Below are 21,189 nucleotides of genomic sequence, written 5' to 3'. Positions count from 1 at the left end.
GCAGAACTGAGATCTGTCTTCCCTGTTGGCTTCTGAGAACAGACAACATCCTGCTTGTCTGAGAATTTTGAATGTTCCTTATTGCTTTGAAATCATGATTGTTAGTTCATTTCGTAAAGAAGCGATGGAAATTGAGTCCAGTTTTTGTTTATTTAAATCACCTCTATAGTCCCTTCAAATATTTCCATTTTGGGGGTTGAATATTTAGTTGTGGTTCTGTGTACCTCATTTTCATTGCTCTGTTCCCATTGTCCAGGAAGAATACAGAAATTCCATGCCTGCATCCAGTTTTCAACAGCAGAAGCTGCGTGTCTGTGAGGTCTGTTCGGCCTACCTTGGCCTCCATGACAATGACCGTCGTCTTGCAGACCACTTCGGGGGCAAGTTACACTTGGGGTTCATTCAGATCCGAGAGAAGCTTGATCAGTTGAGGGTACGTTAATATGTTGTTTCTGGAGAAACCCAAGAAGTCTTGCTATGCCTTCTTATTAACTTATAGAAAACCTTGAGTTTTGACCTTTTCTTTTTTTTAAAGATTTTATTTATTTACTTGAGAGATAGTGTGTGCACAAATGGGGGGGGGGTGGCAGAAGGACAAGCAGACTCCCTGCTGAGCAGAGAGCCTGATGGGGGGCTCGATCCCAGGACCCTGAGACTGTGAAGCAACTTTTGGCACTTAAGTGAGTGAGCCGCCCAGGCACTGCTGTTTTTGTCTTTTCTAAGAACATGCCTTGAGTTTTATAGTGAAGTATTCAGATTTTATCACTCAGATACACAAGAGAACTAAGGTCTCAGAATCCAAAGGGACCTTGGATATTTATTTAGTCTGCACTTGTTTGCAGGAAGAAAAACACAGAGTCTAGTCCTGGTACAAAGAGCTCTTGCATACCTCTGAAATAACATTTGGTTGGAGATGGGAAGAGCCAGTAGTCTCGTTTTTCTCTTTGGGCAGAGACGGATGCGTGGATAGTGGTTAGGTTAGATAGAAGATCACACTTTCTGGCCTTTGCCTTTGAGCCTCCTTGGAAGGACGAGAACATGGTGAGGCTCTTTGGATAGTGCTGTTCCACAGCTGGCCATTTTGTCTCTTCCTCAAGGCTCCTCAGTTTCCTCGGTTAGACTCTGAAGCTTATTTTGGGTATGGAACGCTCGGAAAGGTGAGCATGTTTCAGATATTTTGAATTATTTTTCAGACTGGTGGAGTCCTCCCTGTTGTGTTTCGGGACCACTAGGGTGGGGTGCTGGGAACTGTGCAGGTCTTCCCTCCCAGACACGTGAAATTTGGTGGAGTCAGTGGCACTTGACTGGGACTCTATGACAGTCAAGGTGGAGGGCCTTGTGTGACCCTAGAAGGAGCAGGGAGCAGAGCCTTGCACCTGAGGGGGCGTTGCCAGTAGGTGAGGTGTGAACTTGGCACTGGGAATGGAGCTGGGGTGGCAGCCACTGGCCTGAAAATATTTTGCTCCTGAGCTCCCAACAGAATTCTGAAAAGTGATACACTTTGTTACACATTTTTTTTTTTAAGATTTATTAATTTGAGAGAGCATGCACGTGAGCAAGGGGAGGGGCAGAGGGGGAGACAGAATCGAAAAAGAATCCCTGGGTAGACTCTCCACTGAGCACAGAGCCCCCGAGATCATGACCTGAGCCAAAGTCAGGTGCTTAAGGGACTGAACCACCCAGTTGCCCCTTCCATTTCTCCTTTAAATTGTATTTCCATTTCATATCACCCCATAATTTTGTTTTGATATTTTTTTATACCTGAAAGCCTTTAATGTTTTTAACATGTATCTCTCCAACAGAGATGAGACTGTACTGAAATTTTCCCCCCTGAAACCTTAAGAACTTAAGTTTTTGGGTTTTTTTTTAAGATTTTCTTTTTCAGTAATCTTCACACACACCATGGGGCTGAAACGTAAAAACCCTGAGATCAAGAGCCACATGGTCTCCTGGCTGAGCCAGCCTGACGTCCCTAAAGAACTTAAGTATTAACTAGAAAGCATGCTCTATCTTTGCAGTATGAGTTGTACAAAGTTGACCAAAACAACACAAATACATTACCGATTTTGGTAATGGCTATTCAACTAATAACAGAAAACATGTTGGAAGTGCACCTCTAAACAGGCAGAAGGGTGAGAGTTCTGGGCCCTAATCAGAGATGGCTTCATTTCCAGGGGCCCCAGAGGTGCTCACACCTCCAGGCCATACGCCAAGGTAATAGCGATGCAAGGCCTTCTCTCTTAGGGGTGGAAGAACAGTGTCTAGGAAGTAGAGAGGTTTGGAAAGGAGTTAATAGCACACCATAGCCTTGTGCTTGGTCACATCCCCTTTAGGAAGAGTGTGCATGTAAGTCGAGGGGCCGAAACTCCCATCCTTAACCTTAATGTGTCCATCCTTGTGTGCCTGCTCAGGTCCAGGACAAGTGAAGCCAGGGGTGGAGAGCCAGAGACGCCAGACAGGAGGGCTCTCACACCTTGAGAGTGCTTTGAGGAGGATAGCTGGCCCCTCTCGCTCAGTCCTTGCTGTACCCTTTTGTTCGGGGGCCTGGTTCCAGTCTCTCCTGAGATGTAGGGTTATCCTTTGTGCCTTCATGAGCATGAGAAGAATGGTGACCCTTTGTCTCCCGGGCCCTACTTTACTCCCCCTTAGGGCTTCATTCCATCAGCAGAGGGGTGGGGGCATCAAAAGGCTTTGGGTTGATATTGGGGGTGGGGTTATGTAGACTGGACCTACTGCTTTGAGCTAAGCTGTGTCAGTAGTGTTCCATAGTGGAGTTTTTCTGGGATGCCTCCAGCGTCTTCTCTGTTGTGTCACCATCAAGCCTGATGAGCCAGGTATTGAGCTTGGTGTTAAACACCAGTTGCGGGTGCACCTGGCTGGCTCACTGGGTAGAGCACGTGACTCTTGACCTCGGGGTTGTCAGTTTGAGCCCCAAAGTGGGTGTAGGGATTACTTAAAAATAAAATATTGAAGAAAGCAAACAAACAAGAAAGCCAGCCGGCTGTGGAGTGTTCACGGTCTGTCTCCCCGGGCCTGCTGTCCCCATGAGGCCGGGTCTGAAGCCAGTGTAGCGCTCAGCACTCCAAACAGGCTGCTCCTGGGCTGCAGAATACGTTTGGTCAGACATGCGTTTTTTACTGGGAAGTGCGTGCAGTCTCCTTTGGGTAAAAAATGAACTTTCTGGATTTGTGTGAAGCAAAAGACCAATTTCTGAGACTTAGGCTATAGCCCCTCTTAAAGTACACAGTTGTCACTGAGTTTATAAGGTGAGTTTATGAAAGCGTTGTTTTCATGTGTTTTCTGTTAGGAAGTTTTAAAGGGGACTATGTTCCTGTTTCCTAAGAGTTTTTTTAGATATCTAAATTACTAATAAGTGAGGTCATATAAAAGTGCGCTTTTTTTTTCCTTAAGATTTTATTTATTTATTTGACAGAGGTAGCTAGAGAGGGAACACAAGCAGGGGGATCTAGAGAGGGAGAAGCAGGCTTCCTACTGAGTAGGGAGCCCGACGCAGGGCTGGATCTTAGGACCCTGGGATCATGACCTGAGCCGAAGGCCGATGCTTCACTGACTGAGCCACCCAGGCATCCCATAAAAGGGCTTTGTTAAACAAATATTCATACTCTAGTTGGTATAACTTTTTCTTCTCTCATTTTCCTACTTTTTGTTTATTTAGAAAACTGTGGCTGAAAAGCAGGAGAAGAGAAATCAGGATCGACTGAGGAGGAGAGAGGAGAGAGAGCGAGAGGAGCGACTGAGCAGGAGGTGAGTCCACAGCGCACACATGCCCAAGGGGGCCTGCTGCTTCCTTGCAGTCTGGCTTGTAGCAGTCGGTGTCGGCCACGGACCTTCGTGGCCCTTCAAAGACGAATAAGCAAACATGCAGCCTGTTCAGAAGAGCGGGGTTTCGGCTGGCCTGGGGGGAGCGCTGTGTGGTGCGGACAGTGGCGACCTGACTCTGCCTCGGAACGTGTAGGGGAGGGCTGAGCAGTCGAAACAGGAGAGGAACCTGCGGTGCCCTGACCTGCCTCATGGGGACGCTCAGGTGACAAGTCGGGCAGGAGCTGAGACTCTCTGGAGCTGGAGCATGTTCTGTCACAGCCATACTTGCTGAAGGGAAAACCCATCAGGGAGGGGCCTTAGGTCTGAGCCGACTCTGGAGTTGACTGAGGGTTGTGGGGCCCTGCTGAGAACAAGCGTAGGTGGTAAGGGTGGAAGCAGCGAGAGTCCTGGTGAAGGAGCTGCCAGTTACAGGTGAGGGTGAGAAGGGTCTGGGTGTGTTGTGGGGGTAGAGCTGATAAGATTTGCTGGTATGAGGTGAGGCAGGCAAAGGGGGAGTACAGCTGGCCTCATGGGTTCTGGCCTGGAGTTGCCACATAGGGTGATGGTGAAGACTGGGAGCAGTACTGGGGTGAGGAGGGGGTGGTGGGGAGTAGAATTTGGTTGTGGCCATATTTCAGTTTGAGGTGCTTGGAGACATCTGGTCAGAGTTCATGGAAAAGGCTGGAGCCAGGACTGTACTGTCATGGGGTACAGCTCACTGTCCTCGAAAGGCCCAGAAGCTGGGCTTTCCTGGAGGAATTTGTGTATAATTCAGAAATGACAAATAAGTGTTTGTTGTACTTTTTGTGTTTCTTTTCATTACTTTAATTATCTAACAGATTTTGGTTGTAAAGAGACTCAAACAAAAACAAAATAGATTGAAACAGTATAAAAAGGTATTAAGCAAAACACTTCAGTCCCTTTTTTACACAAAAGTGACCACTGCTCTGGCAGGGTGTGTATGTGTATGGGTCCATGTGAGACTTTCCCCAGCAGTAGTGCTCTTGACAGATAAGGTGTCCTTGCAGTGACATGGCATAACGCAGTAGCCTTTTTCTCTTCCCTACCTTCGTAATCTTTGCCCATCCCCACCCCCGCCTCTGGCAACCACCAGCCTGTTCTGTCTGCGAGTTTGGGTTTTTTTAGATTCTGCGTATCACTGAGATCATACGTTACTTGTCTTTCTCTGTCTGACTGGTTTTATTTATTTATTTATTTATAAAGATTTTATTTATTTATTTGACAGAGATAGAGACAGCCATCGAGAGAGGGAACACAAGCAGGGGGAGTGGGAGAGGAAGAAGCAGGCTCATAGCGGAAGAGCCTGATGTGGGGCTCGATCCCATAACGCCGGGATCACGCCCTGAGCTGAAGGCAGACGCTTAACCGCTGTGCCACCCAGGCGCCCCTGTCTGACTGATTTTAAATAGCATAATGCCTTCGCGGTCCATCCATGTTGTCACAGATGGCAGGGTGTCCTTCTGTTTTGTGCTGGAGTAGTTCGCTGTGTATATACCTCACATCTTCTTTATCCATGGATCTGTCGTTTGACACTTAGCTTGTCTCCGTGTCTCGGCTCTTACAATTAATGATGCACTGAACATAGGGGTGTGGAGGTCTTTTCAAGACAGTGATTTTATTTTCTTTGGATAAGTACTCAGAAGTAGGGTCATGGGACCACGTGGTAGTTCTGTTTTTAATTTCTCGAGGACCCTCCTTACTGTTCCACAGCAGCTCTACCAGTTTACTTGGCCCGCCAACAGTGCACGAGTGTTCCTTTTGTCCATGTTCTCACCAACACTTGTTATTTCGCACCATGTTTGTTTGTCTTATTGTTTTGTTCTGTTTTATTTGTTATCTCTTAAGGCTTGGGTGGGTGTTGCTTTTCTAACAGGTGTGAGGCCATAATATCTCATTGTGGTTTTGATTTGCGTTTCCCTCGTGATGAGCATCTTTTCGTGTACCGGTTGGCCACTTGTGTGTTGGTTTTGAAAAAATGTCTGTTTGGATCCTCTGCCTGCTTTTTATTTTTTATTTATTTAAAAAAAATTTTTTTTTAAAGATTTTATTTATTTATTTGACAGAGACAGCCAGCAAGAGAGGGAACACAAGCAGGGGGAGTGGGAGAAGAAGAAGCAGGCTCCCAGCGGAGGAGCCCAATGTGGGGCTCGATCCCAGAACGCTGGGATCACGCCCTGAGCCGAAGGCAGACGCTTAACGACTGCACCACTGAGGCGCCCCTAAAAAAATTTTTTTAAGACTTTATTTATATTTGAGAGAGAGCAAGAGAGAGAAAAACACAAGCTTGGGGGAGGGGCAGAGGAAGAGGGAGAAGCAGACTCCCCACTGAGCAGGGAGCCAGACACGGAGCTCCATCCTGGACCCCAAGATCATGACCTGAGCGGAAGACAGGCGCTTAACTGACTGAGCCACCCAGGCGCCCCAAGACCCTCTACCTACTTTTTTTTTTTTTTTTTTTTTTAAAGATTTTATTTATTCATTCGACAGAGATAGAGACAGCCAGCGAGAGAGGGAGCACAAGCAGGGGGAGTGGGAGAGGAAGAAGCAGGCTCATAGCGGAGGAGCCTGATGTGGGGCTCGATCCCACAACGCCGGGATCACACCCTGAGCCGAAGGCAGACGCTTAACCGCTGTGCCACCCAGGCGCCCCCCTCTACCTACTTTTTAATGGAAGTTTTTTTCCTGTGGAGTTGCAGGCCTTCTTTATGTATTTGGATATCGACCCTTGTCAGGCATTTGGCCCACACGTTTTCTCCCTCTGTTAGGCGGCCTTTCGTCTTGTTGACTGTGACTGTACTGTTCAGAGGCTTCTTAGTTTGATGCAGCCCCACTCGATGTTTGCTTTTGTTTCCTATCCTTTTTAATTTCAATGTATTTATTAGAGAGAGAGAGAGAGAGCGGTACGCACAAACAAGGGGAGCAGCAGGCAGAGAGAGTGGGAGAGGAAGAAGCAGGCTCCCAGTGGAGAAGGGAGCCCGATGCGGAACTCGATCCCAGGACCCTGGGATCACGCCCTGAGCAGACGCTTAACGACTGAGCCACCCAGGCGCCCCTTGATGTATTTTTTAGATTTATTTATTTATTCGTCAGAGAGTGAGAGAGCGCGTACACACAAACAAGGGGAGCAGCAGGCAGAGGGAGAAGCAGGCTCCCTGCTGAGTAAGGAGCCCAATGTGGGACTCAATCCCAGGAGTCTGGGGTTATGACCTGAGCTGAAGGCAGACGCTTAACCAACTGAACCACCCAGGCGTCCCCAATTTCAACTTTTGATGTTTCTATAAAGCTATTTTTGTTTTTTGTGGGGTTTGTGGGTTTTTTTAAAGATTTTACTTACGGGACACCTGGATGGCTCAGTCAGTTAAGCGTCTGCCTTCGGTTGGGGATATGATCCCAGAAGAGTCCCACATTGGGCTACTGCCTCAGTGGGGTGTCTGCTTCTCCCTCTGCATGCCGCTCCCTCTGCTTGTGTGCGTGCACGTGCTCTCTCTCTCTGACAGATAAATAAAATCTTTAAAAAGATAAAGATTTTATTTGAAAGAGTGAAAGAGAGCATGAGAGCATGAGCAGGGGGAAGGGCAGACAGAGAAGCAGACTCCTCACTGAACAGAGAGCCCAGTGCTCAGTCCCAGGACCTTGAGATCCTGACCTGAGCCAGAGGCAGACTCTTAATCAACTGAGGCCACCCAGGTGGCCCAATTTTGTTTTTTTTTTGTTTTGTTTTTTATTCTGTATTTTATTTTATTTTAAGATTTTATTTTTATTTATTTGACAGAGAACACAGGGAGAGCAGGAGAGGGAGCTTGATCCCTGTACCCTGGGATCATGACCCAAGCTGAAGGCAGATGCCCAACTTACTGAGCCACCCAGGCGCCCCTGTTTTGTTTTTTAAAGATTTATTTATTTGAGGGGTGCCTGGGTGGCTCAGTCGTTAAGCATCTGCCTTCGGCTCAGGGCATGATCCTAGAGTTCTGGGATCGAGCCCCACGTCAGGCTCTTCCACTAGGAGCCTGCTTCTTCTTCTCCCACTCCCCCTGCTTGTGTTCCCTCTCTCGCTGGCTTTCTCTCTCTCTGTCAAATAAATAAATAAAATCTTTAAAAAAAAAAAAGATTTATTTACTTGAGAGGGGGCGGGCAAAGGGAGAGAATCTTCAAGCAGACTCCCCGCTGAGTGGAGCCTTACGTGGGGTTCAATCCTAGGACCCTGAGATCATGACTTGAGCCAAAATCAAGAGTTGGTAGCTTAACTGACTGAGCCACCCAGCTGCCCCATAAAACTATTTTTGAAAGAGTACAGTAGTGGTCATCCTTATTTTGATATGTTTGAGTGGTTTATAAAATTCCTTAGAATTCGTAGGACAAGGAATTTAATATATAAGTATTAGTAGGTGTTGGAAAAATTGCTTTCCAAGAAACTGAATTGGATCATCCTTCAGGTGCATGTTGTGTGAACATCTCCTGTCACATCCCCTCAGCACATTTTGCTAGTGATCTTGTTAATTTTTGCTGTAGAACAGAGTGTAAAAGGAGAACCTGTTGTGTCTTGTATTTCTTGGATTGCTGGTTGGTTATATATGTCCCAAGGAGGTCATGTGACCCTCACCTAGTAATGGACCTGTGTCTGGAAATCGAGGCTTTGCTTTAACTTTGGTGACTTTAGATCCTGTCCAGCGTTGCAACTGCTGTGTGACAGTCTGCATAGCTGTGTGAGTGACTTTGAAGAGCCAGTTGTTGAACTCAGAGTATAGCATTTGACCCCTGGGGTTTGGGGGCTGGCCATACTATGAGCATTGACACTTGGAGCTGTGGGCCCGAGAATGGGTGAGCCTCTAGAATATAACAGGACTCAGTGGGAAGCCGATACTCATTCCCCTTTGTAGACTGTGGGGTGGGGCTGTTTGGGGTAAATTATTCATCCTTTCTTTTTTTTTTTTTTTCTTCCCATTTTAGGTCTGGATCAAGAACCAGAGATCGAAGGAGGTAGGTTTCCAGATCCATTAACATGTTCTCAAATGCCCTTTTTCCCCCCACACGGATTTTTTTTCTTTTTCTTTTTTAAGATTTATTAGAGAGAGAGAGAGGGTGCACGTGGATGGGTGCGCAGCAGAGGGAGATGGAGAGTCCCGCAGACGCTGCCCTGTGCGTGTAGCCTGACGTGGACCTCGATCTCATGACTCTGAGATCACAACCTAAGTCAAAATCAAGAGTCACTTGACAGACTGAGCCACCCAGGCTCCCCTCCACATGCATTTTTCCTTAAGAGTTAACTTTTTAGCTTCACACTTGTTTTCTGGTGGGCAGGGCTAGTGAGGGACCAAGCTTGGGCCCTATCCCTCTGTTGTCAGGTTGATTGGGGCTTATGCCACAGAGGGACCCACTGTAAATGAGAGAGGATGTCAGAAGGTACTGCTGAGGCCTGTGGGGTGGCAGGTGTTTCCTGGCAAGGTGTTTTCAGTAAGCATCAGTGGGAGGGGGCCATAATTCTGAATTGATGCGACTATTGTGAGCCCCAGGTGTAAATTTGTTAGGAGGTGAGGGGAGATGCCACTGAGGCATCCAGCAGAAACTACTGTGAGAGAAGGACTATCAGGATGGGGCAGTATGGCCTTCAGAGCCTTCTGGTTGTCTGCTGCAGGTCACGCTCCCGGGATCGGCGTCGCAGGAGGTCCAGATCTGCCTCCAGGGAGCGACGAAAGTTGTCCCGATCCCGGTCCCGAGACAGACACCGGCGCCACCGCAGCCGTTCCCGGAGCCACAGCCGGGGCCACCGCCGGGCTTCCAGGGACCGGAGTGCGAAATACAAGTAACTACTCTGACTCCTTCAGTAGCTGCAACCAGGAGTGAGCCCCTTCTCTTTGTGTTCCCAGGGTCTTCTGGGGGTCTATCACTGGGGCCTGTTGGCCATACCTGGTAGGGATGGGTCTGGGGCTTTTGTTCAGGAGCCTGGCTGGTCATCTGTGGAACTGAGTGTTGGAGCCTTGAGGAGTCACGAATGGGGCCTAGAGCACAGGGAGCTGTAAGCTCAGAGCAGCAGATGGATTCAGGCCTGAGACAGTTGAGAGGCTGTGGAGGTGGTTACATGGGCGCAGCTCCCTTGTGACCTGCCACATGCTTGGTGTCCTGTCAATACACAGAGCCCCTGGGATTTGTGTCCTGACCAGGCCTGCTTACCTCTGTTGTGGTTTTCTTAAGGAAAAACAACCCAGAAAACATTCATAGTCGCACTGCGAGGTTAGCACTGTGTAAGCACCGTGGGCGCCTTTGCGTGCTTGATCGCAGCCCTTTTCTCTGCGTTTATGCAACGAGTCCGACTCCACACGTGCGCTTCGTGGTTCTTTACTTTGTTCATGTTGCAGCGATAGCCTACCCCGTTAGGAGAAATCTTTACAGATGGCACTTTTGAGTGGCTGCTTGAACACTCCCTTGTAGTGGCTTGGGCGCTAGATGGCTGCCCTCTGCCTGCCGAGGGCTTCCCCACGTGTGCTGCGTCTCGGCCTTTCCTGACCTGATGTTGAGGGTCCAAGTTGCCTGTGGTCAAGGAGCCAGCCAGAAGGGGGATGCCGGCCTCCTCTGAGCCTCTGGTTCTCGTTTCCCAGGTTCTCCAGAGAGCGGGCATCGAGGGAGGAATCCTGGGAGCATGGGCGCAGTGAGCGAGGGGCCGCTGACTGGAGGCTGGAGAGCTCCAACGGGAAGACAGCTTCGCGGAGGTCGGAGGAAAAGGAGGCTGGCGAGATCTGAACCTACATCTGGGCCTGTAAATAATCTGATAAACATTCGACACAGCCTAAAGTTACCCTTTATATTTGCTGAATACAACTCATCTTTTGTAGTTTACAATTTCTATTGTTTTGGAGCTAGCTGTGAGTTTCTAGAGATGTACGGAGTTGCTCCTGTATTCTGGGGTTATGTTGAGTAGGAATAAATAAATCTGACAGACGGCCTCCTTACTGCTGCGGTGGGGTCTCTGTTGTCCCTCTGTGCTCTAGAGACTTCACCGTGGCCTTCCACACTGGGTGTTCTCCGTGAGCTTTGCTCACCCTCAGAAATTATGACTTAACTGTTAGATGTTCCTTTGACTCTTGGCATCTGATATGCCTGCCGCCCTGCCCTGAGCGTCTGGTGTGCAATGTGCAGGGCTGTCTGCTTGCTGGGCTGCACAGCTCCGCCCCTTGATGCAGACCACAGCAGGCTCTGCGGGGGAGAAGGGAGGTGCCCCATTCCACATCCACTTCTTTAGGAAGGCCTGCCCATCTAGTCTGCTGTTAGCGCGGCCTCAGCCTGGGTCCAGTGAACCACACTGCAGCTCCCCCTTTGGGAGTTACTTAAGGACAAAGAAAGGCCTTTGGACAACATCCACATGACAGTCACAAGGACGTAGTTCAACTCAAGAGAGCCTGGTGTGGTAGCCATGCTCTCAGCCGTTCGGCCACATTTATTAAGAGACCAAAATGAGCCCTTCTGAAAAGGATAACAGGGATCTCTTTTCACTTTTGGAGGCAGGGGTTGGTTTATTCTAGGAGGGAGTTTCTGATGGCTCAGTGTGGAAACAGTCATCCCTACTCCCTCTGTGCAGAGGTTGGCTCAGTGGGCATGTGGTCACTGGGTTTGGGTCTTGTGGCCCCTATCACCGTAATGTGGCTGGTAGTCCTGCTGTGGGCTCTTCTGCCAGAATCTGGTGCTCCTGCAGCATAGGTTTTCCCTGGCTGAGTGTCATCAGGGTGTTCCTCGCACTGCCCTTGTCTGGGGCCCAAGCTAAGCCAGGGAAAAGGGGCCTTGCTGGAATATACTCGCTCGCGGGGGTGGGGGTGGAGGTGGGTGCTTCCAGAAAGCTAAGGGTAAAGATCTGCTTGGTAGGTAGTGTAGACCCCAAGCTAGTTGAGTAGAGGTGTGTCCTCTAGGGTTTGGGAAGTAGACGCAGGTAGGTGCAAAGCCATGAGTGGGTTAAGGGTGGTCCTAAGGAGGGGAGGGGCAAAGGGGATGAGGCCTGGGATCGTGGATGCCTGACTGCTCTGCTGCCTGGCCTGCGCAGTCAGAAAACAGGCTGAAGCAGGCAGAAGACACCCCAAGTCAGGCAGCATGAGAATGCTCAGCTACGAGCCGGGATGACGCCTCCATCCCTCATCTCCTTGAGGGGTGGGCTTTTAAAAAAAAAAGTAAAATACACAAAACTTAACCATTTCAGTCGTCATTAAGTGTGTTCATGTGTTGTGCAGCCATCACCACCATCTGTGGAGGAGTGGTTTGAAAAGGCAGAGTGAAGACATCCCTGGACTTAGGAGTAGTAATGAGGTGTCAGCTGCAAAGGTAAGGCTGAGGTTGAGACAGTTGTAGAGCACCTGGAAGCTGTACCTACTCCCCCACACGTGGGTGTTCCTAGTCTGTCTGGGAGCAGGTGGTCTTGAGCTTTTGAGCTTGGCTCTTCAGCCTTGTTGCTAGGGGCACCCACCTGTCCCTGGTGCACCCGAGGCCCCTGAGCCTCATGGGTTTCAAGTTCTGCCTGTTCTCCTGTGTGTAGGAGTGTAGTGGACACATGGTCTTGGGCCCTGGGCAGGTGGAAAGGAGGAAGTCAGATTGACGAAGGCCATGCACAACACTCCAAGGACCCCGTAGCTCACCCCAGTTGGGTTCCAGCAGAGGAGAGCTCCCAGATGGGAATGTGGAGGGTGCGTAGGGGAAGTCGCCCATAAATGATAAGGTTGCTGGGGCCAGAGGGGTCACTACCCCACCCTGAGTCCTGTTGAAGAATACAGAAATGTGGGAAATACTTGTTTACATAGAAGCAGGGATGCAGGTCAGGAGGCAGTCGCAGTCCTTGAGGAGATTTGAGTGGGTCAGGCCAACAGGTGTAGATCCTCCAGGGCTCTGAGACCATGGTGGAGTCCAGACTCTTGATGTCCACCCCAGGGCTGTGTGGGGCCCTCAGTCCCTCCCAGACCCTGTTCTTGAGGATTCCCTGCCTTCTGTCCAGTGGTGGAGAACACAGTGACCAGTACCTAGTGTGGGCTGTGGCATGTCCTAACTGCAGAGAGGCCCTGAGCTGTCCTGCAGGGACTTCTGGGGCCACCCTCCAGACTCAAAATAGGGGTCTCTAGCCAGGCCCAGAACTACAGGCTGGTGAAGGGAGGGCTGGAGTGACTGTGTTGGCCCTGCAGCCTGTGTGGGGGCCCATAGGATCCCCAGCAGGGCCCAGCCTTGGGGTACCCGCCCTGGGGTTCACTGTGTCCTGTGGATATGTGGAGATCCTCCCTAGGATAGTGGGATACACTTGGCTGGGAGCACTCTGTGCGAGGTCGTACCCAGGTGTGATGGGAGCAAGTGGGAGAGGGGGTGTGCCCCACAGTGCTTTGGAAGGGACCCTCACCTAGGAATGGGATGGTGGCCGCAGTGGGGTTTGGGACCTGCATGTGGTCCTGCTCAGGAAAGACTTGGACAGTTGACTCAGGCATAAGAAAAACTTGGAGGACTTAGAACAGGTTACTGCCCTGCCTCCCCATCCTGATTTTCTGGGGAGGACCCTAAGAGTGTACTTATTTTATTATTTTGTAGGTAGATTTTTTTTAGTTTAAACACAAAATTCAACATGTTGACCGCTTTTAAATGTATAGTTTAGTGTTTTTTAAGAAATGTACAATGTTACACTCTCTAGTTTACCACTGCGTAGTTTTAGAACATTTCATCACCCCCAAAAGGAAACCCAGTTACCCATTGGCAGTCACTCCCCCGACACCAGCCCTAGACAGCCACTAACCGGATTGCTGTGTCTTTGGATCTGCCTATTGTGGACACGTTATGTAAGTGAAAGTGCACAGTGCGTGACCTGTGACTAGCCAGCTCCTTTTACTGAACAGTGTTTGCAGGGTCTGTCTGCACAGTAGCTTGTGTCAGTACCACAAACTCGAGTCTCCCTGGGCTGCTGATGCTGTGGCCAGGAGCCGGAATGGGGGCAGCGGGGGTGGGGGGTGATGGGAGTTGGGCTTCAGACCCTAAATGGCACTTCTTCTGGGATGTAAAGTGAGCTGCTTTCTGAGTCCTTAAAGCAGGGCCCCAGCTCTGGCCTTCAGGGCACACGCCAAAGGTAATACTTGGCCTTAGGAAAGGGGGATTGAGGAGTCATCCTCAGTTTCTGGCACAATTAAATGCTTTTATGTCCACTGCACAGTCCCTATACCAGCCCCACAGGCAACCCTTCCCCTACTTGCCTCACATCCCCACAGGTGCTTAATCTGGGCATTCTCAGGCACATGAGTCTATGGTCCCACATCACCCTGTGTGCTGTATCACAGGTGACAAAGCTGATGGCTACTTACACGTGCAAGGTCTCCCGGGTGCCCATGGTCCCTGACCCAGTTGTGCAGTAGGACTGACTGTCCCTACAGGAGTGCCAGCCCAGGGGGCCAGCCCTCCCTGAATAACACAGGAGCTCCCAGGGAAGGCTGAGGGGTCCCTGGGAATCCCTGGATTTCCTGGGCACCAGAAGTTCTCTCGTGCTTTCTGGCTCCTTGTTTCTGCCCTTCTCTGTTTCCCTCCCTGGGGCTAATCCTGCTGAGCCTGTGGGTTGGGACTGCTCTCCCAAGGTGGTCGTGCAGCGGGAGGGGCCACTCATGCTCACATCCATTGGAGGAGCAATGGTGAGGGGCTGGTGAAGAAGACTTCTGCCCCTCCCCCCATCCTGCCCTTCCCCTGACCCAGGCACCTTTTTTATTTTTATGGAGATAAAATTGATAAATGGTATTAGTCTTAGGTGTACGATGTAATGATTGAACACGAACACGTGTATAGCAAAATGGTCACCACCAGAAGTCTACTTAACATCTGTATCAAAAAATGTTTTCTGGTGATAAGGACTCCTAAGCTGTACTCTGAGCAGCTTTCAAATATACACTGTGGTGTTATTGTGTATGTAATAATGTAACAAATAATAAGGTACAGTGTTGCATATATAATACTGCATATGTAACTGTAATAGTGCAGTGCAGTATTATGTATATAATGCTGTATGGAACTATATAATATGTGGTGCAGTGCCGTGTTACTGTATGTATAAATTCTGCAGGACTATGTAATACGTAGTATTCTATTGTATATATAATACTGTATGTGTAATTAGGTAATGCAATGCAGTATTATATAATACTATATGTGTACTTATGTAATGTATAACACTACAGTATTTTTTTTTTTAAGATTTTATATATTTGAGAGACAGCGAGAGAGAAAGCGAGCACAAGTTGGGGGAGCGGCAGGCAGAGGGAGAGGGTAAGCAGACTACCCGCTGAGCAGGGAGCCTGATGTGGGGCTCGATCCCAGGACCCTGGGATCACGACCTGAGCTGAAGGCAGACGCTTAACCTACTGAGCCACCCAGGCGCCCCTGCAGTTTTTTTGTTGTTGTTGTTGTTTTAAGATTTATTTATTTGAGAGGGAGAGCGTGAGCAGGAGGGGGAGAGGGAGAGAGAATCTCAAGCAGACTCTGCACTGAGTGTGGAGCCCAACATGGGGCTCCTTCTCATGACCCTGAGACCACGACCCAAGCAGAAACCAAGAGGCAGATGCTTAGACATGCTTAGATGCTTAACCAGGTGCCCCAGTGCAGTATTTTGTATATATAATACCGTGTATGTAATGTAACAATATGTAATACAGTACCATATTGTATATGTAATACCGTATATGTAAGTATGTAACTAACAGTGTGGTGTTACTATATATGAAATACTGTATGTTATGTAATAATATATGGTGCAGTATTATAGATATAATTAATGCATATAAATATACAATACAAATCTATATAATATATATAATACTGTATATGTAATATATAATACAGTACATTTATATGGAATGCTGTATATGTATTTATGTAATATGCAGTGCGGTATTATATGGCACTGTATATATAATTATGTAATAATATTATATAATACGGTGCAGTATTATATATTCCGAGGCCTTTTTCTGAGGCTGCCAGGACCTCCTTTGGACCTCTCCCAAGGTCCAACATGCCTGGGACTCAAGACCAGTCAGCTCCTGTCTGTGCCAGCCTTTCTCCCTACAGAATAGTTCACAGAATAAGAAGCAAGCTCTGCATAACCGGCGGGTCAGGAAATGGAACAGTGTCAGCCCCTAGGAAACCCCCGTCTTCCCTTCACAGCCCCTCTGTCTTCCCAGAGCTCACGGCCTCCTGACACCTGGAAATCATTGGCACATATGTTATCTTGTGGTGGGGTCTGAGGACCAGGAGTCAAGCCATAGCTCAGCCATGTTCTCCTTCACAGGCTGCAATCAAGGGGTCCCATCTGGGTCTGTTCTGGAGAAGGGTCTTTCCACACTCACATGATTGTTGGCAGCATTAGGCTGCCACTTCCTCGGTGTCAGTAAGAGGCCCCCTCTGGGCAGCCACAACACGGCAGCTTGCTTCTTTGAAAGGGAGAAGGTCTCCACACAAGAGGCATTATTTTAAGATTTTACTTAAAGAGAAGGAGAGAATCTTAACCAGCTGAGCCACCCAGGCATCCCGAGAAGGAGAGAATCTTGAACAGACCGCGATGAACGTGGAGCCCAACCTGGGCTTCTTGTCTCACAACCCTGAGATCATGACCTGAGCCTAAATCAAGAGTCAGATACCTAACCAACTGAGCTACCCAGGTGCCCCACAAGAGAGGGCTTATTAATCATGGAAGTGACATCCCATCCCCTTACAGAATTGTGTGGGTTAAAAGCAAGCCAGAGTATTCACTAGCACAGACATAATTCGGAAAAGAAAAAAACGAAGAGAGGAAGAAAGAAAAAATAATTGCTGGTGAGGATGTGGAGAAATTGGAACACTCACACTGCTGGTGAGCAGATGCTGGGGAAAACCGGCAGTTCTTCAACAAGTTAAACAGAATTGTCTAACCCAGCACCTGCACTCCTAGATACATACCCAAGAGAATTGCAAGATGGACCGTCAATACTTGCGCACACACGTGTATAGCAGCATTACTCAGAATAGCCAGAAGGTGGAAACCACCCAAATATCCATTAACAGCTGAATAGGATAAACAGAATGTAGAAAACAGTATGGAGGTTCCTCAAAAAGTTAAAAATAGAAATACCATATCTAATAATTCCACCACTGGGTATTTACCGAGAGAAAGTGAAAACACTGATTTGAAGAGAGACGTGCACCCCTATGTTTTTTGCAGTGTTGTATGCCAAAAAACCCAAAATGTGGTCTCTTCATACGATGGAGTATTATTCAGCCGAAGAAGGACTGACGTCCTGATGCACACTACAGCATGGACGTGCCTTGAAAACATGCCGCTAAGTGGAAAAGAAGCCAGACACGAAAGACCGCATGTTGTGTGGTTCCATGTATACGAAATATCTAGAATCAATAAATCCATATAGACGGAACATAGATAAGTGACCTTCAGAGGTGGGAGTGACTGGTTCTGGGCACAGGGCTTCCTTCTGGGGCGATGGAAAGTTTTGGAGCTAGGTAGTGCTGATGAATGTACAAAATGCCACTGTGAGGCAGTCCCCAGGAGGTGGGGACCCTGGTGTCCTTTTTATTAGTGACACTTTGAGTCTGTGCTTTGTCTTAGCCCATGTGTCTGATCTTTACCCTTTATTTGGATCAATTACGTCATTTACAATCAATACAGTTAACATTTCGGTTTTGCTGATAGTATTTTATCTTGGGCTTTCCCTTTGTCAGACTCATTCTGTTTCTCTTCATTTTTGCCTCTTTTTGAGGGGATTGTTTTAGAATACTTAAACATTCTTTTTCCTCTCGATTACTTTGGAAGTCATACATTCTATTTTTATTCTGTGGTTGCCAGAGAATTTGCAACCGGCATGCATGATGTATTAGTAGGCTGAATGATAGATAGCCCCCAAAGAGACCTAGGTCCAAGTCACTGGAACCTGTGAGTGTGACCTTATATCGCAAAAGGTGTTTGAAGATGTGATTAAGAATTTTGGGGTGGGGAAATTATTCGGGATTGTCCGGGTGGCCTAATGTGATCACACAGGTCCTTATCAGAGAGAGGCGGGGGAAGATTGGACTGCAGAAGAAGGCAAGATGCTACTAGCATTACAGGTGGAGGAAGAAGCCAAGAACCAAGGGATGCAAGGAGTGCAGTTCTAGGACTTGGAAAAGCAAGGAAATGGGTTTCCCCACCAGAGCCTCCTGAGGGAGGAGCGCAGTCCAGCGGACGTGTCGATTCCAGCATAGTGAAACTGATTGCGGACTTCCGCCCTCCCAAACTGTTAGAGAGTAAATGTGTGTTAAGTCACTAAGTTTGCGTTACACCAGCAACAGGAAACTAATACACCTACCAAAATCTAATGTTAATAAAAACATTGTTTGCCTCCCACGTGATACAAGGACTTAGAGCACTTGACTGCCATGGAGTCATGACTGAGTTCTGACCTAGTTATTACTGTCTGGTGGTCTAGGTCTGTCGGGGTTTTTTCTTTATAACCCCATAGACATGATATATAATCAGTGTTTGCGTTTACCACTGTATTTGTTCATTCTTTCTTACATCTCAGGCTTTCCCCCGGGCTCACTTTCCTTCTGCTTGAAGTACCTTCCTTACGAGAGTCAGGATAGGATGAGGCACCTGAGGCACCAGGGGTACCGAATTTCAGGAGGCGCTCCCGGTCAGGCTGTGCAGGGGCTGTAGCCTGGAGAATGTATTCTAACTTATGTTAGGTTCCCTACTTCTCGCTATGATTGTGTTTTATCTGTTAAACTTAACATTGAATTATAATTTTTGATGAATATGTCTTCTCTACGTACACACACACACACACATACAGGTTTAATGCAATTCCAGCTTACGTGCTACGTCACTCTGTATATTTTATTACTTCCTGCAGATATTTAGAATCTCATCTTTAATTTTCTTTTTTTTTTTAACATAGTAGGCACACCTGTAATTGAATTTGACATCTTCAGTGCCTGACCCTTGTGGGCTGTTGTGCTGATTCCTGTGTCTGCTGGCCCTTACACATGGTGCCTTATCTCCTTGTGTGCTTGGCGAGCTTGCTGCTCTTTGCCCTTTGTGGCCTATGATGAAGTGCCTTTAGGGGGGATTCATTTGCTTCTGTTAGGTAGGTGCCTGGGGCCCATGAGGAGTCGAGATCATTTTTGAAAAAAAAATTTTTTTAAGATGTTTATTTGGTTAGTTTTTAAGTAATCTCTACATCCAACGTGGGGCTTGAAATCACAACTCCAAGAGTCACACGTTCCACCGACTTAGCCAGCCAGGTGCCCAGAGTCCAGGATGATTTTATTTATTTTTACTTGGGTTTTTTTAAAGATTTTATTTATTAGAGTGTGCACAAGCAGGGGGAGCACCAGAGGGAGAGGGGGAAGCAGGCCCCCCACTGAGCAGGAAACCTGACCCCCGGACTGCGACCAGAGCCAAAGGCAGACACTTAACCAACTGAGTCAGCCAGGCGCCCCCCGCCCCAGGACCATTTTAAATGAAATCCATAGCCTGAGATTGGGTGGGGGGACTACTCAGGTGATAAGAATTTAGGTTGCAGGGGCGCCTGGGTGGCTCAGTCGTTAAGCGTCTGCCTTCGGCTCAGGGCGTGATCCCAGCGTCCTGGGACCGAGCCCCACATCAGGCTCCTCTGCTGGGAGCCTGCTTCTTCCTCTCCCACTCCCTCTGCTTGTGTTCCCTCTCTCGCTGGCTGTCTCTCTGTCTCTCAGATAAAATATTTTTTGAAAAAAGAATTTGGGTTGCAGATCATGGGATTTTAATATATCAGGAAATGATGTTCCCTTTTTTGGTAAACACCAAGGGTTTTTTTTGTTTGTTTTTTTTCAGGCCCCATGTTTGAGGAGAGGAGGGACTTGTCCAGTAGGTGTAGTCTTCTGGGGCCACAGCTTTTTGGGGAAGAGTCACCTACTGAGCACATCACCTTATACTGCCTTTTTTTTTTTTTTTTTTTAAACCTATGAGCCCACGAGGAAGAAGATCCCAGCTCAAGTTTGCTAATTTTGGCACATACCTCAGGACCCAGGTAGTTGAGGTGTTGTGATAACCTCTCCATCTCTGAGTTCTCGCCTTTACTTTGTTTTTGGCCTGAAAGTTCCTTATTATCTTGTTTACTCTCTGATGCTTTTAGAACCATTTAGCCTGGGTGTCCAGCTGGCCCAGTCGGGCAAGTAATTTCGGTGCTTAGATGACCTAAGAGTCTTCTACAGACTTACATTAGAAGGGCTTCCATGGGCGGATCTGATGAAGAACGCCACTGTAGGAAGATGGGAATGGACACAGTGGGCAGCTGACAGAGTAGATGTGGAGCTGACATTCACCTTCACTGGTAATGAAACGGAAGCTGCCAACTCCTGTGGAGGGGTGCAGGCACTCCCCTGCTGGTGAAGCTGTAACGAAAGGCGACCATGGCAATATTACCAACGAGCGTACCATACACCCCAGAAATTTCACTTCTATTAAAATCCCCCAAGACAATAGTTGTTGAATGTTTCTGTATCAAAGTTTAGCTACAAATGGTCAGAGCAAGATTTTCTGCACATTTGTAAAAATGAAAAATCACTCATACTCCAACCTCCTTCCTATTCTTTGCTTCCACAAAGCTTCCATATCCAAGTCCCAGGTGACCATGCTGCTGGAGGCCTGGGGAGATTGAGTGTTCTAGGGACTCTGACACTGTAGCTATGACTGGGAGAGTAAACTTCCCCAAAAAGTTTGCCCACCAGTGACCTGGGTTGGCCCTGGGGAGACCCCATGGTGAGGGATGGCTTCCCCAGGATGCTCTGAACTTGCGCAGGAGCTGTTACTGGAAGTGGAACCCAGGAGGTGCCGGTAATAGTCGGGGGTGGCCACCAGCGAGTGCTGGTGGGGATGGCTGCCATGCTGTCACCTGTGGACTGGTGGAAATTTCAGTGGCGACCTCCTGAGGACCTCCATGTGTGATCACAGGTGGCGGAACAGGGACACTAGGCCACGCAGCCCATTTGCAGAGGATACCGCTGGAGGCCACTCCACAACCAAAGTGTGCCTGGGGTGCACTTTTTGGATAAAGGATACAGCCATTGATGTGTGGAGACTGCCCGTATTAGCTCATGCTGAATTTTCAGGAATTCTGAGAGCTCCACTATTAAAAAACTAGGGGCTCCTGGGTGGCTCAGCCCATTAAGCATCGGCCTTCGGCTCAGGTCATGATCTCAGGGTCCTGGGATCGATCCCTGAGTTAGGCTCCTTGCTTGGCTGCTGCTTCTCCTGCTGCCTGCCACTCCCCCTGCTTGTGCTTTCTCTCTCTCTGATAAATAAAATAAAATAAACTTTATTTACAAATAAATAGGTTATGTTAAAAACAAGTA

At 48.2% G+C, this 21,189-nt stretch overlaps 1 protein-coding gene across 7 annotated transcripts in view; it reads left to right on the top strand.

The window, feature by feature from the left end:
• The window catches only part of LUC7L (LUC7 like), a 39,130-nt gene extending 28,343 nt beyond the window's left edge, over positions 1-10,787 (top strand). For 3 of the 7 annotated variants that reach the window (XM_057315606.1, XM_044379172.3, XM_044379177.3), the window contains 6 exons: positions 257-433; positions 1,098-1,157; positions 3,677-3,765; positions 8,791-8,820; positions 9,476-9,643; positions 10,437-10,787. In XM_057315606.1, coding sequence (XP_057171589.1) covers positions 257-433; positions 1,098-1,157; positions 3,677-3,765; positions 8,791-8,820; positions 9,476-9,643; positions 10,437-10,578 — 666 coding nt within the window. In that variant the 3' untranslated portion in view covers positions 10,579-10,787. Of the gene's footprint in view, positions 1-256; positions 434-1,097; positions 1,158-3,676; positions 3,766-8,790; positions 8,821-9,475; positions 9,681-10,436 lie in introns of all 7 variants that reach the window. The other 4 variants (XM_026485429.4, XM_026485426.4, XM_044379174.3 and 1 more) reach the window with 3 other exon arrangements.
• The last annotated feature ends 10,402 nt before the right edge of the window (positions 10,788-21,189 follow it).

This window comes from Ursus arctos, unplaced genomic scaffold (assembly GCF_023065955.2).
Source record: "Ursus arctos isolate Adak ecotype North America unplaced genomic scaffold, UrsArc2.0 scaffold_2, whole genome shotgun sequence".
NCBI classification, from domain to species: Eukaryota; Metazoa; Chordata; class Mammalia; order Carnivora; family Ursidae; genus Ursus; species Ursus arctos.
The sequence above is the reverse complement of the archived record's forward strand: the minus strand, read 5'-3'. Positions and strand labels throughout refer to the sequence as shown.